Source organism: Clytia hemisphaerica, unplaced genomic scaffold (assembly GCF_902728285.1).
Source record: "Clytia hemisphaerica strain Z4C2 unplaced genomic scaffold, Clytia hemisphaerica genome assembly, whole genome shotgun sequence".
Classification (NCBI taxonomy): domain Eukaryota; kingdom Metazoa; phylum Cnidaria; class Hydrozoa; order Leptothecata; family Clytiidae; genus Clytia; species Clytia hemisphaerica.
Window position 1 is genome coordinate 895,937 of NW_027103851.1, and position 15,150 is coordinate 911,086.

Here is a 15,150-nt window from a genome sequence, read left to right on the forward strand (position 1 = left end):
CTTTTTTCAAATGATCGACTTTAGTAAGATACATCTTTGGTGAAAGTTTGAAGACAATTAGATAAACCATTCTTGAGAAATTCAATTTTTAGTTTTGATGACGTCATCGATTATTACGTAATAATCAGTTTTTGCGATTTTTCACGAAAATCAGCGAAAAAACAATTAGGTTACACATCAGGTTAGAAACTACATCATAGTACCTTTCACGTTCAGTCATTTGTTTGGTCATTTTCTGTCGACTAATGCGATCTAGAAATTATGGTAATTTTAAGACATGCCATAACTTACCCGAGATGTCAATACCTAAATTGTGACGGAGCCCGATTTTCGAAAAAATTCAATTCCTGCCGAATATGCCGGAAAAACTGTTTTTTTGGCATTTTCTCGAGATTTTATCATAAGTTTTTTTCTGACTTTTTGCTCAAAGATGCGTATTAACAATGCCCAAAACATGGCCGAGTCCGACTTTTGAGAAAATTTTTTTTCAGGCGGAAAATGCCTGAAACATGCTGGAAATCGCCGTTTTTCTAGATTTTCATTGGACTTTTTCCTTATAATTGGTTGTTTTTTCATTCAAAAACATTATTAATAGCAATGCCCACCATCAAGCATGTTTCAATTTTCAATAAAATTGATTTTTGAAGCCGGAACTATTTTAAAAGTCGCCGGAACAACCTATTTTCGCCGGAAAGACAGTATTTCTTGAATTTCTCGAGTTGTAATTTATATTTTTTTATGAAATTTTGCACACTGATGCAATATGACAATACCTAAAATGTGGCGGTGCCCGATTTTCGAGAAAAAAAATTATTCCTCTCGGAAAAATCGGTTTTTTGATATTTTCTCGAATTTTCATTTTTACTTTAGTTTTTTCATGGTTTTTTCTGATTTTGTGCAGAAAGATGCGTATTCGCAATGCTCAAAACATGGCCGAGTTCGATTTTTGAGAAAAAAATTTTTCCGGTTGAAAATGCCGGAAATCGCCGTTTAGTTTACTTATATTTCTATGCTTTTCACACAAAAACATTATTCATAACAATGCTCACCATCAACCATGATTCAATTGTCAATAAAACTGATTTTTGCGACCAGAACTTCCTATTTATTATTTCCCTACAACCCTTCCCTCTCCCCCCATCAACAATCAATGATGAATTTATTGTGTTGTGTATTTTCGCTAAACGCTATATTTTCTGACTGATTTTTTTCATTTTTCTTTTCGCATTGCTATCTAACTTTAATCATCAGGTAGGTCCATTCAGCATATTGCTTGTTAATACAAATTTTGATCACATAAAATACATTGGTACCAAAGTCACTTTAATCAAGAATTATATTTATATTATACTCAATGTGATGCAGGAAATATAAATGGATATGAATTGACAGTAGAAAATAGCTTTCCATGCTCTCAGCGCACGTGTTTAAGGCAAGGAGTCTTTCGAAAAGTGTAAGTACGCTTTGCAATATTTTTTAAAGTTAAATTGTTTTTCCCCGTTTTTTCCAACCTTCTATTTGAACAATCAACACTTAAGTCTTCTTTTTTTTCATTTAATATCTAGATATTAGAAATTAAGAATTAAATTAATAAAAATAAAATCAAAACGTCAGTCAATTTCTGCTAGAATATTTCAAAAAATTTTCTTAGAGGGGAAAGGTCCGATTTTCCTATGTTTGAGCATAACGTACTTTTTGAATAATCCCCTTATACATCAAAACAATTATCCGAAGTTTTATCTACTCTCTATCAATTTGTTCGATTTGTGAGACAAGTCGAAACATAAATTGTAAACTACTCCCCGGTAAGGCTCAAACATTTCAGCAAAAAATGCCACATGCAACGCAAGCGATTAAAAAGCTGGGAAGCAGGAAGGGCCTTTTTATACCGATGAAGCTCCTTCGTTAATAGGTAAAATTAAAAAGGAGATTCGTAAGTTAATTTCATTAATAATGAATATGCTTAAAATCTCAGGTATTTATCTTCGAATCCAAAATGCCGTCATAATAAATTGTTTGGGCTTGTTACTCATGACAACACCAAGTTTTAAGGATGCGAGTAGGAAGTAGAAGTAACGGAACCTTCAATAGGCATAACGCTAATTTCCGCCCCAATTAGTTCTTTAATCTTTTATGAGGATTTTTGATAATGTGGTCAATTCACTTCCCGTGATTTGTTTCAACCATGGCATATCCGACAAGAATTAAGATAAGGATGTTTAAAAACTAGCATATAAAATAATACAACCATAAGTTCGCTTACGCTTACTTTTAACCCTTCAATCCCGAGGAACGTGAATGGACGTTCTAAATTTGTCAATAAACCGAGTCCCAGGCTTGAGGCTATAACTCCTGACCTTTTCATTTTAAAAGGCATAAACAGAATGGTTTTACAAAGAGTAAGAAAATACCTTTTGAATGGTACCAAAACCATTGTCTAACTCGCTACTACAAGCTTTTATGCTACTTTGATAAATTTTGGATTTCAAGAAAAAAGTTGGAAATTTTCAAATTTTTCAGAAAAATGTTCTTAAGAGCTGGAAAGGTTAAGGACGTGTGCTATTGTATCTTTCCAAGCAGTGTGTAAACCTTGTTTAGCTTTCAAATTAAAAAATTGAGAAAAATTTGGAAGAAATGTTCAAATTGTTTTTTGGTTCTGTTGGTATGGTGATATGAGGCTGGCGTATGAAAACAAAGATTTTATTCAACCTAAAGAAATTACTCAATCAAGGGTCTGACTAGCTGAAAAGATATCCATTTATTTGAGATTTGTCAACTTTCCAACTTTCGATATTTACCTGCCCCCTTCTTTATAAGCAATCGATATTCGAAAAATGAATTGGCTTATTTCCAAAACTCACTGCTATACTATAAGTCATGTTTCCAAGGTAATAGCATTTTCAAACACAGGCTTTATCTATGGGTCAAGAGAGTATTCTTAAAAACCAGCAATAGTAAGGAAGTTTTTTGCGGAAGGGCATCAGAAAAAAGAAATCTCATAAAATAATCGGTAATGATATTAAATATTAGCTAAGTTTGAATGCGATTATATCAAATCAGCACTTAACTCTTATGGCATTGGTATCGAAGGCTGGTTAAGTGGAATTTCAAGATTTTTAAATAATGATTAAAATTTTGACAGGTTGAGGATCAAGACAGACTTTGTATATTGTTTAATGATTTTAAGGTAACTTGGGTTCAGAACTTTAACTTTCAATTGCAGAATCTAATAAGCTTGGCCATTTTTTGCTAAAATCTTTTGAGCTGTAAGCTAATATATAGATGGTGCATTTTCATCCCAAAGTCTAAAAGGTTTTTACTTGGTCATTCAGACAGGAGTTTCAACTTGCTAACTCGTGCAGTAAATCACATCAACTTCAATTGCCTATTTATTTACTTAATCTTGCTTTAAAAAATGAAAAGTAACCGAATTGAAATACTTCTCGACAGTATCCATCCGATATATTATGTACGTTAAAACAACGTTATCAAAATACGTACAACGTTGCAAACATTGCAACATTAACGCAATGTTGCAGTTCCACCTGTTTCTAATGGCAACTGAAAAACAAACATCCGCCGAGGGATTATATTCTAACTTTTATCGGTTTGAGTTCATGCTTTTGTTCCAATGACTTAGCACCGTCACGTTGCTTAATCAACTTTAATTGAGGTATTTAATTTTCGATTTTCAATTATGGTCGGTGTCTGTTATCCTTTGTCTTCAAAGAAAAATTATTTCACTTTCAATTTATATCTTAAATTCCCCTTAGAGCTAAAGAGTTCTTGAAAACGATTTTCAGAGTAAAATTTAAACTTACACAATTTGAGACACCCCTGTCTCGCCAACCTGATAACAGCTGTGGAGTTTTTTTAACGCGACACGCTGAAGTTCTAAAGATATCGCTAAAAACTGTATATTTTTAGCGTCTTTCACGCCTTTAGATCTTCAGCGTAATGCAGGCCAGAAAATATGTTATCTGTTATCAGGTTCTGTCTCGCAGTCTCGATGGAGCTGGCGACAAAATTTTGGCCAAATTTTCAAGTGTGGTAGGGGGTCCTATCGGGTCCGGTGACACAGGGGTGTCTTAAAACTTAAGAGAATTGGTTGTTTAGATTGATGCTATATTTTTCTCCTCAGCTATCTAAGGATGATATCTAATGGTTCAATGTCTCAAAAAGTTTGGTGGAGAAGTATTATAGAAGCATTCAATTCAAAGCTTCGATGAAGTTTAATGAATTCAAAAGGACTGAAAATGAACAAGGATGTTATCAGATCCAACTAAATATGGGGAGGGCTTAAGGGTATGCCCCAATTTTCGGTCTCCGACAAAAGACATAATTTCCGAAATTCCGTCCGAAAATCTCATCACGTGATCAAATGCAGTTTCTCCAATGAACAGGAAGCATCATTCAACTGTCGCGAGGCACTTTTTAGCATTCTTAAAAAAGGATGCTTTGAACAGCTTACATATTTCGAAATCCCAACGACGTCATTTTTTCACTCGCTTATGTAAAAGCAATCAATTTTACAATAAAGTCTTTTGAATTATTACTCTATAGCATTGCCATGCGAAGTTAAAATTTTATTTAAAATCTTAAGTTCTATTGAATGGGATATATAAAGGGTGCTTTTAAATTCAATTTTTTGCTGTATTTCGTGGGCATTGTTGATGGCGTGGGTGTTGAATGATGGTATCAAAAGCACATGGTTGTTTGAAACAGGGTTATTATGTTATTTGGGCACATACTGTTGTTGTTTCTTACAGGTTTACGAGACTTCAACCATTTGAGACTTGTGAATGGTTGCTTCGCTTGAGATATCCAAAAAATAATAGATATAAAAGTAGGCGTTGAGCAAAGTTTTATTGGGCAAAACTCTCCACCACTTTTGTGAAAATCTTTTTTATCCGGGGGGGGGGTACTTGGGTAAATGGGTGTAGGGTATGTGCGAGTCACAAGGGTTCCTTCCTTTTTACACCCTCGAAAGTCTTTCAATGGGGTACAAAATCGATATATTAGCAATCGATTCTCTGAAAAGGGTTCCAAAATTATGAAATATAAAAAATCGACACTCTCAAAGGGTTATAAAATCTGGTAATACGTAAAAACGGCAAAAAAGGCGCAAAATTTTCTCTCAAATCATAGGATCGTTTTTCTACTTTGGCTCGGGAGTACCCGTAAACCTACCCCTGGACTTTATTACAACCTCTTTAAAGTGAACCAGGCAAATTGTTGTTTTGGAAAGTTTTGCTGCTTGTCTAAATTTGTCATCACCGGCTAAGAAAATCAAGCTTTCTTCGGTTTCTTCCTTAAGGCATGTTAAAATTTGAAAACACAGAATAAAACATTTAAAAATACGGACAACTTTTAATGTGATTGTTTCTAAAATGTTGGACAAAATATTTGAGACAAAGAGGATTTCTCTGCAAAATCTTAAACACCACAAATGATTTTTAAGCGCGTTAAACTACAGTTGGAAAGTAGAGTTTTAACTCTGAGTTTTAACATGAGACTTAAGACTTGGGACCTTTGTATCTCAGGATTAAATTTGTTCCAATAAGGCTTGGAGTATAGCCTAGAAGCCACCGAACCTCTCAAAAATCGAAATATTCGATGAAAGAAAGTGGAAGTGCTAAAACAATTCTCGCCCAAAATTTAAATTTTGAAAAACTTTAAAATACACTAAAATCTCAATATATTTCAACCAAGATTGTACTATACGAAACAAAGAAGTAGGTGTTCTATTTTGAACTTAAAAACAAAACAGAAACGCTAAATATCTCAGTCGAATGCCAACTCGTAAATTACACAATAACGGATTTTCCTACTACGTAAATACATTCTAACCGTTTCAAAAATAGGGTGTTAAAATTTCATAAAATGGGACCTCATTTCTCTCTCGTTTCGCAAACCCACATTAAGTAAATATTCGGATGTGACGAACTCTAAACGCGCCACCTGAAACTTTTCTTACTTTTGAAGGCTAACTTTTATTTCACCAGGTGCCTGTTTTAGTGGCCATTTGTATATAAATTGAGAAGGTTTGGGTGGTAAGGTTATATTTGGAAAAAAAAATTGACGATAAGGAGAAAATGTAATTCTTTCTTACCAAGTAAGTAGCCTAGTTAACTAAGCCCGTATTCACAAGGCTAGAACACACGGCTAATGACAAGATAGCGTTTTCGGCGCTTTAAAGATTTTTTATATTTACGGAAATTAAGTTTGCCTTAAAAACTAAGCTAGCAAGCTTGAATCTAAGCTAGTTATTCAGTCACAACTTACCATTAGATTTATTCTAGTGGACTGAATCAAAAACTAACTTAGATTTCTAGGCTACCAAGAAAGCTTGTTTTGAAATTTGTACAAATCGATTGCGTCATTTTGTTTATATCGAGATTGTCACTCTCTCACTTCGGGTAATAATAAGAGTTAAAACTCTAGGCATAACACACATCTCTTTCTGCTTGTTTTGATGGTTAGGGATATTTCAAGTTTTATTGCATACAGCTGGTTAGGGTTCTGAAAATTCTTGAAATTTTAGTGCCTTTCCCAATGAAGATGAAGGTTTGGTGTAAATTTTCCCAACGCCATTGAAATTTCAGAGTTTTTTTCACCCGGATCCTTACCCAGTGCGACCGGATCGACCGAGTCTGTAACACAGGAGTGTTCTCTGTAACTTCTACACGATGCTGTCGTCTACGCAAGATCAATTAAAAAGGGAATAATTTAGAAGGTGGAATATAATTTGAAAACGGAGGTTATAGCCCGGGTAGGAGTAAACAGTGATAGATGTCTTTACAGTGCTTGTTGCAAACTCTACCGTACGCTTATATTTTTTTCTGTAAACCGCCATGATGGCTATAAACTCTGTGCATGTGTATTTCTCGCGTTCACTCTCGCTCTAACAACGGACTCATTCTTCTTATTATTCTCGAAAACACAAATTTGTTTGAGTCAAATAGTGGTTCAAACGGGCCGATCTTAGAGATAGGATTGCATCATAAAAAGTTGCGCTTGAAAAACCCTCTTCTGGTAGACCCGGGGGGTATCATCCCCATTGGAAAATTATACTCAAAAATTTATGCCCGCTGAAAATAATCAAATCAACAAAACCTAACTGCAGAATTTTCTGGCGAGCCATAAAAAACTTAGGAATATCCCCATCCAAGTCTCAGTTCGTTATTTTTACCCCACTGGCTAAAAAATCTTACCGGGTCTTTAAGAAGCGGCGATCATACTTAATCTTTTTCATCCATTTCCATTTTTTTCTCTATCTGGATAAGAACTGCTATTCGTGGGTTGTCAAAAGAAACATGGCGGCGAGCTCCACAGACTGCTTAGCTATTTTGGCTCACTGAAAGCATTTTTTAACAAATATTAAAAAGAATTTAGGTTAATCTCATAACTTTTGCACTCTTTCAGTAAAAAATCTTCAACCTACGCTTTTTCACAGTGTTGCGCAAGAATTTGACGTCAGACGTTTTGAGCCACTCCCAAATTTCATCAAATTTGATTCCTGGTTGATCTTTTTTTAGATGCGAGTTGAAGGAAACTAATGCTGTGACTAAAAGAAGCCGAATTCTTAGTTTCCCAGCATTGTCTATAAAAAGCTCTTAAGAGAAAATGAAAAAGAATATTTTTTTTGAATTCTCCAGAACACTTTTCTGCAATTTCCCTTCTCCGATATAGCTTTTACGTCATTATGTATTTACGATATAAATTGTAAGACCGGAAACGAAAATCTGTAAAAATCAATAATTTAAGTCATTTTCGTTTGATGAAAATTTCACATTATTTCAATTCGTCATTTCTTATTCTTCAGTTTTCATAAAATGGACAGTAGCATCCAGGAAAAAGTTTTTTTAGAGATATCGATATCGATTTACATAACCCCACTCAAAAAATAAATAATTTAGCTCCTTTTTTCTTTGAATTTTAGCCTTTTTAATGTACTGATATTTAACTTCATAGGGTTCCCCGCTTCTTCATAACCCATCCCTTAAAACTTTCTTTTTCTGGTGAAATATCACCAAACAATCCATATAAATATTGAAATATAAAAACATTTTTGGATAAAATGTTTTGAGGCTCTGTGTGTTTGAGTGGTAAACTTGAAGAAAGAGATTACATCTTGGCATCGAGTCGCATGCTTGTCAAAAGCGGATTGTTATATTCAAGTCAATGTTCATGATATTCTGTATAAAGTTTTATACGGAAGCATCTAAAAAAAGACCGGGCGTTTGCCACTAGTTTTGTTTACCATACTTACCTATAACAATCCAACGCTCCTTTAAAGCGCCAAAATCCCCAAAAATGGCTATAACCGCAGCAAATATCCCAATTTTTATGTTGTTTTTTTTAGGTTTTGACACTTTTTGATTGTTAAGGGAGCTTTTGGATTGTTATAGGTAAGTACGGTAAATTCAAAATTAGTTGCAAACACCCAGTCCTTTTTAGGTGCTTCCGTATAGAAAATAATCTTATGAACCATACAAATTTAAGTAGTGGATTGCCCTGGTTGTGTTTCACTTGTATTGTTTTTTAGCATTTCGTTAGTAATTTTTGACGTTTTTCTCTCTCAATGTGACTTTGCTCTGAAGAGGATCAATTTGTTTCTGACGGCGTCCATTTTTCGAACTCCCGCGGCACGCCCCAACTTGAGCCTACATTTTCCGATTTTTGCTGTTTGTGACTGGAACTTTACGGATTTTCGGAATTTAGTATCCTTCAAGCATTTTTTAGCCTTGATAATCTGCTCTTAACCTAAGAATCTCCGAGCCAGAGTTTTGGAGTTTTTTAATACTTCTAAAAAAGAAAAGATTTATGTGTATATTTAAAGTGTTAAAATATAAAAATCAAATTATAATCTTTAAATTTCCTTCTTGATTATCCCTGGAGCCTGGATACAAATGAAATTTTTCTTCCGTTACCGCAATTTTGTAATGAAATTGAGATATGTTTTTGGACCTTTTTGATCTCAAGAAAAAGGTAGCAGATAAAACCAAACCCTCTAATTAAATGACCTTTGCTAAGGCGCGAAAAGGTGGCTATCACTTTCAAGAGCACCCCCTATCTTCTCTAAAATGAAAAAAAATTATTAACCCTTTCCGTGCCGCTGTCGACATATGCCGACAAGATCATTTTCGATTTCTTTGCCGGTGTCGGCATTTTGCCGACAAGAGACCGATTTGCCAGAGGTCTTTTTTTAAAGTTTATTGAAAGTTCGATTGTGATCAAGATTTCATTAAATAGCACAGTTGAACAATTGAAATATATTTCAAAGATGTTTTTCATAATCAAACATTTTTCAAGAAACACATTATCACTTATAATTATATTTCTGATATTTGTAAGAAAATAAAGCTAAATGTGATGGTAAATTCTGTGGTCGCTCATATCGGCATATGCCGACACTTGACCCTTAAAAAATACGAACGGCAGTTAAAGGGCTAAAAACATGCCTCTATGATAAAAAGACAAAGCATGTGTCTATAAGAATCAGTAAATTTTTAGTGAAGGTTAAATTCTTCGTAATTGAATGGCTTAATTGTTCTTGATAACTTAAGGTTTGACGTGAACTAATTTTTCCCAAGCAGCAAAAACTGGAAAAAACTAATACGGGGCTGGAATTACTTTTTCTTCTTTTGTTCTGTTCTTATGATCAGGTTTTTGCCGAAATAGCGCCTCGTAAAATCGTTCTTAAATAAACGTTTAAATCCTCCAACATCCTTATTTCTCATTTTTTTAGTTTGAAAACTTATGATTATGTAACTTCGAATTAAAAAAACTGGGCGTTTTCCAATTTCAAAAAAAGAGAAATTAAGCTAAAAGGGTGCTAAACATTGGCGAGTAAATCGTTCTTTAGAAGACTTGAAAGAAAATTTGAGAAAAACTAATTATCTTAAATTTATTGAATCGTGAGATTATTAAAATCTTTAACCTCAAATTTCCTTAAGATTTAAAAAGACAAAAGGTTAAACATAATGTTTACAATTCTGGCCCCTCTAGTTTACTTTTGTACAATTTTTTTAAGATTAAAAAAAGATGGAGCCCCATTAAAACCAGCTTCCATCATTCTATATAAAAAGCCCTCGCCTCTTTACCCAAAATCTTTGCTGGGTCAAATATTTGACTTAAAATAAGAAAAAATATGAATCGGTCCAAAACTTTGCGTGGAGACCTACCTTTCTGCAAGATTTCTCAACATTTGCTCCATTTTTGGATAAGTTTGGTTGTGTGAATTTGAAAAATGAAAAAATATTGATGAATGCGATTGACTTAATTTTTGAAATATTTTCTTCGTATTTTATAGAATTCAAAGGGAACAAAAGAAAAACTATAAAACAATTATGCAGCTACTGGAATTGATCGCGATTTTATGCATCTTAACATGTATATGGGGCCAACCTTGCGACGTCGTTCGCTGGACCGGCTGCAAAGGGCCAAAGCCGAAACCAAGTAAGACTCTTACATTCAAATACGTTAACGTAAATTCTTATCAACAAAATTTTATCTTCATAATCTTCAGTCGAAACAAAATGAAAACATTCTATTGGCCCTTTTTTGTGACCTATGTAATCTTGTACACAGGGGAACTTGTACTAACTACTATTTGATTTTACTGATGGACGTGATACAATCTTTCCTGAGCGTTATCGGCAAAAGACAAAATAAGGGACGGTATGGAGTTTTTAAAAGCTCTTATTTGATTTGGTTGGTCGTAAACAATTTTGTTACTTTTTCTAAAGAACACGTCATTTTTATTACTTCAAATGACCAATTATTAAAGTATCTCCATCTCATCTGCAAAATGAGGGGCTAGCAACCTTTATCATTTTTTTCTGCTCTTCATTTACAGACACGAACACAGCTAATGTACTTCACAGCAAACTGAAAGGACTGGGGATGATGCCTTCACAAGTTCGAGATCACGCACAAGACTACGACGATGAAGAAGAAGAGGACGAAGACGCGGAGAGAAAAACTAACCAAAAGAAGATTCTAAGGATTTTCAATGATATTATCTCTTCGAGGTTATCAAAGGAATTGAAAGAAAGGTCTGATGATCTAGAAGATTTAGATGTAGCAGCAAAAAGACAGGAAGAGGACGAAAAGAAGAACGAGGCTCATGAAGGTGACAATTTATTCAACAATGTGGATTATGACAATGCAGTTCTCGAAGAAAACACAGGGACTAAAGAAACGAATTCAATACAAAATGATGACTCAGCAATCTCTATTGATTTCAATGAAGTTGAACAGATCTTGAAGTCACTTGAAATTACGTTATTACGGAAGAGGAATGTATTAGAGGAAGAACGTAAATCTTTATTGGAAAAGGAAAATGAAGAAAAACAATCTTATGATGACGTAATGAACATTATCAATACACCAATGGGTAACTTGAAACGCTTAAGGGATGATTTGATACAACTTCAAGAACTTTTAACAAGAAAACCCAAAAGAAATACGAAATGAAGAATTAATTTCAACCCCGTCCCCGTGTGTTCCAGGCTTTATTTACGTCACTGAAGGACGATACAAGTAAGCATCATACTACGCAGGGAGCGAGGTTGTGAAAAACTTCAACTTCCCAAAAAAGAATTCTACAAAGGGTATTAGTGATCAAACTTCAATAGCTGGACTATTACGGTAATCTTTGTGATATTATGAAGCACGTACTTTATGTATATGTATGTATTTCCAATATGCGCAGAAATACTGCTGGACGGAGTAAGTAAATTTGAAAGTGATAAAAATGTAAATTTTTAAGGGAGGGTTAAGTCGGTGTTTTTTACACTTTTGGCGAAAACGTGAAGTTTTTTAAAACACGTTTTAAAAATAAATACAAAGTGCACCTTTTCTTAATATGATATCAGGGGATCGGCAAAGGATTGAAGATTCCATTCCTTTTTTCCCGAGCCTTCTAGAGAAACTAAGCTAGTACTTATAACCTCTTAAAGTTAGGAGCACGTTAGGATTAAACGGTTCCATAATGAAAATGGATTATGGATTCCAAGAGCAATAACTTTTGATATAATGTGGCTTTAGAACAGAAATTTTGCAGGATGGAGTATTTATGTACTTTCTATTCCTAAATAAAAAATCTTCCAGCTGGGAGCAGTTTGGAATTACTTATTCCTGATTTCTTTTTGAGTTTGAGTCTTTTTGAACTGAGGATTGGAGTATGTTTATTTGACATTAAGTAGTTCGAATTTAACTATTTGGAAGGTTTGGGTCCCTAAGACCACGAAAATAAAATTTTCCACTAGAATAGAGCATCCAAGGATTATGGAATCCTTCATTGAAAGAAGCATACTTTGCCTTATCCAAAATGAGCGTATTAGTCTGGAATGAAATATCCTACAAGGCTCTAAACTGATTTTTTACGTTATATGTGATATGTCGTTACGTCTATGCCTTAAAATAAGCTCAGATAGAGCCTCAAAGGATTAATAATTCCATTTTCCGAAAAGTTGGGGCTGGGGTTGGGTGCACCACTTCAATCGCTTTAAATTGGAGTTTTTAATCCTAAAACGCTCGTGAAACCGCACTTTTTGGTATCTGAGAGTGTTTTAGCGTAAAGTGCAATTGACTTTTGATTGATTTTAGATTGTAATCAGCCCATTTTAAAGATGAAATGTATCTTTTATAATTGTCCAAGTTCAGAGATGTTTTCCGGATGGAATTTCGGATCCAAAAGTGCTCTTCATCATTGTTTCATAAAATATGGAGATCGTGTGACATGTTGAGACCATCAGAATAAATCCAAGAGCCACGTAACTCTCATAATTCCAAAGTTCATAAAATCTAATATTTTGGAATATTGAATCCTTCTTCGCTCCTGGGACCAAAACCAAAGCTCTAAGCTCGTGTGCTCCACCTTTTTGGAAGATTTCATCCCAAAATCCTTGTTGAAACTTATATTATTCAAGAAAAACCGTTTTTTAGAAAATTTAATGTCACGTTTTCGCCAAAAGTGTAAAAAACACCGACTTAAGAATTTTACGAAAATGACGTTATTCTCTTTAGGACAAAATTTATATAATTTGAAAATTTTGTATTTTTAATAACTATTTATGATGTAACAACACGGAAATAAAATTTCATTTTTTTTCATTTTTTCGTTTATATGAATAATACATAGTTTGTCGAAGGACTTTGTCGACGGTAGGGAGAACCCTGTCCCCTCAACTCTCTCTAATCCGAATCTCTATTATTCGAATCTTTCTGTAATTCGAACTAAAATATCGATCCCCGCAGCTGGAAAGTGGTATGAATTACTATCTGTAATTCAAATCTTTCTCTAATTCGAACAAAATTTTGGTCGCCCTTGAAGATCGAATTAGAGAGAGTCAACTGTATCTGACGATTGCAATTTCTTTTATTAATGCGGTCTACGCTAGAGATCCTTAATCTTCTGAAAATTGGAAGACCGGAAACGAGTCCGTTCCTGTTGCTTTTAATTGTTTTCGATCTGTTGAATAACTTTGTTCATTTCATCTATGTCTAAACCAATTTTTGCGTATTTCAGCCATTTCATCAGAAACTTATTTTGTGATCTTGCAATCATGAGAGAATTTGTGTCTTTGACTAATTAAAGTTTCTACTGAATCTTAGGGGTGAAAATTACATTTTAAGAAGATTGAAGTTCATGCTTGACCATGGAAATTAGAAAACAACTACAATGAAATCCCATCACTAAAAAATCATTTTTACTGTCTTCACCAATCATGACAAAGGAAGGAGAAGAAGGGAGTTCATGTCATTCATGACGTAATGTTTTCTACGGAAAGACCCCAGTTTTTGTCAGTAGTGGCAAATTTTATACAAGTTTTGTCTACTTTAAATTTGCCACTACTGGCAAAAACCGGGGTCTTTCCGTAGAAAACATTACGTCATGAATAACATGAATACCTTTCGAGAGTTTGTATCTTAATATATAATGAATTTTAACGTCTTTCATTCGAGTAGTACCTCTGAATACAAATGGCATCATATAACGCAATTAAATCATAACAGATCATCCATTCTGCCATACCACGCTTATGCTCTAAAGGTATGTACAATCAGTGTCATAATATATTGGCTCTTTTGGCTAATTTACAATTTTTTGAAAATTGAAGTTCGAGCGAGAATGTCAATTTTTAGGCCTTCAACTTGATTTCATTGAGTATTTCGATCTGAGAGGGATTTATTGGTTTCTAGACTATATTTCAAGCCCTACTGGACCATTTTTGAACTTTTGGATCCTCAAATCCTAAGGTCCTACAGTTAAAACTCTACCCTTCGAACCTACTTTAGAGCACTTACAAATCGATTGTGGTTTCAAAACACCCCGGTGAATTTCCCTTTTGTGCTAAGTATTTTGTCCCTGATTGTAGCAAATGTGAAAATCTGACCTGGTCTTTCAGCCAAAATAACGAAAACTGCGTTGCGTTTTGCTTTAAAACGAGAGCAAAAGCAATTTAACATTCAAAATCTGGATGAAAAAGATCAAATCAGATTCTGGGCAGATTCTCTTACAGAGTCATGGCTTCTACAGTGCGCAGAGTAATCAGAATCTGCTCGGAGATTATGTGAAAAGTAAAATTGATTTCTTAGTTCAAATTAGCTACTTTATACATATGACAAAGGTTTCGCCGATTTATTGCTGCTGTAAAGGGTGCGATTTTAAAAGCTAATTTTGGTAAACCCACTACCCCCCGGGTCAAAGTTTCTGAACAGACCCTGATATAAGATTCTAGCTCACTTATATGCTTGTAACAGTACCTTGAAGTGTAAATAGGGATCAAGGAGAGAGCCACTCTATTTGAACAACAAAAAAACACAACTGACCTTGTAATGACAATTTCAATCAATGGATGTGACATCCAAAAACCACAGAGTGATACCAGAACTTCATTTGTTTTTATCCCTTTTTTTTCGTGTGTTATACTGGAAAATAAAAATGGATAAAGTACAGTGTGTCTCGAAAAAAGCGGACACATTTTGGTATAAAGTAAAATCCTCATAATTTATGCGAAATTTCATGACATGTATCAGTTTTTATACTTAATATTTTAATCTCAAAAACCTGTTCAATCATGTTGGCTTGGGAATAGAATATTTATTGATTGAACAGAGAATTTTAACCCTTTAAGTGCC

General features: G+C 34.2%; 1 protein-coding gene across 1 annotated transcript; it reads left to right on the forward strand.

Annotated features, from left to right (window-relative positions):
- The first annotated feature begins 10,319 nt into the window (after window positions 1-10,319).
- Window positions 10,320-11,887, forward strand: LOC136807723 (uncharacterized). Its single transcript, XM_067064333.1, has 2 exons — window positions 10,320-10,461; window positions 10,862-11,887. Exons 1-2 carry the CDS (start codon window positions 10,353-10,355, stop codon window positions 11,479-11,481), a joined length of 729 nt encoding a protein of 242 aa, XP_066920434.1. The 5' UTR covers window positions 10,320-10,352; the 3' UTR covers window positions 11,482-11,887.
- Window positions 11,888-15,150: the final 3,263 nt, after the last annotated feature.

Excerpts from the sequence above, each read along its gene's own strand:
- LOC136807723 (XM_067064333.1), top strand. The coding sequence starts at position 10,353 with ATGCAGCTACTGGAATTGATCGCGATTTTATGCATCTTAACATGTATA. Across the intron at positions 10,462-10,861 it reads AGGGCCAAAGCCGAAACCAA|ACACGAACACAGCTAATGTA; the intron begins GTAAGACTCTTA and ends CTTCATTTACAG.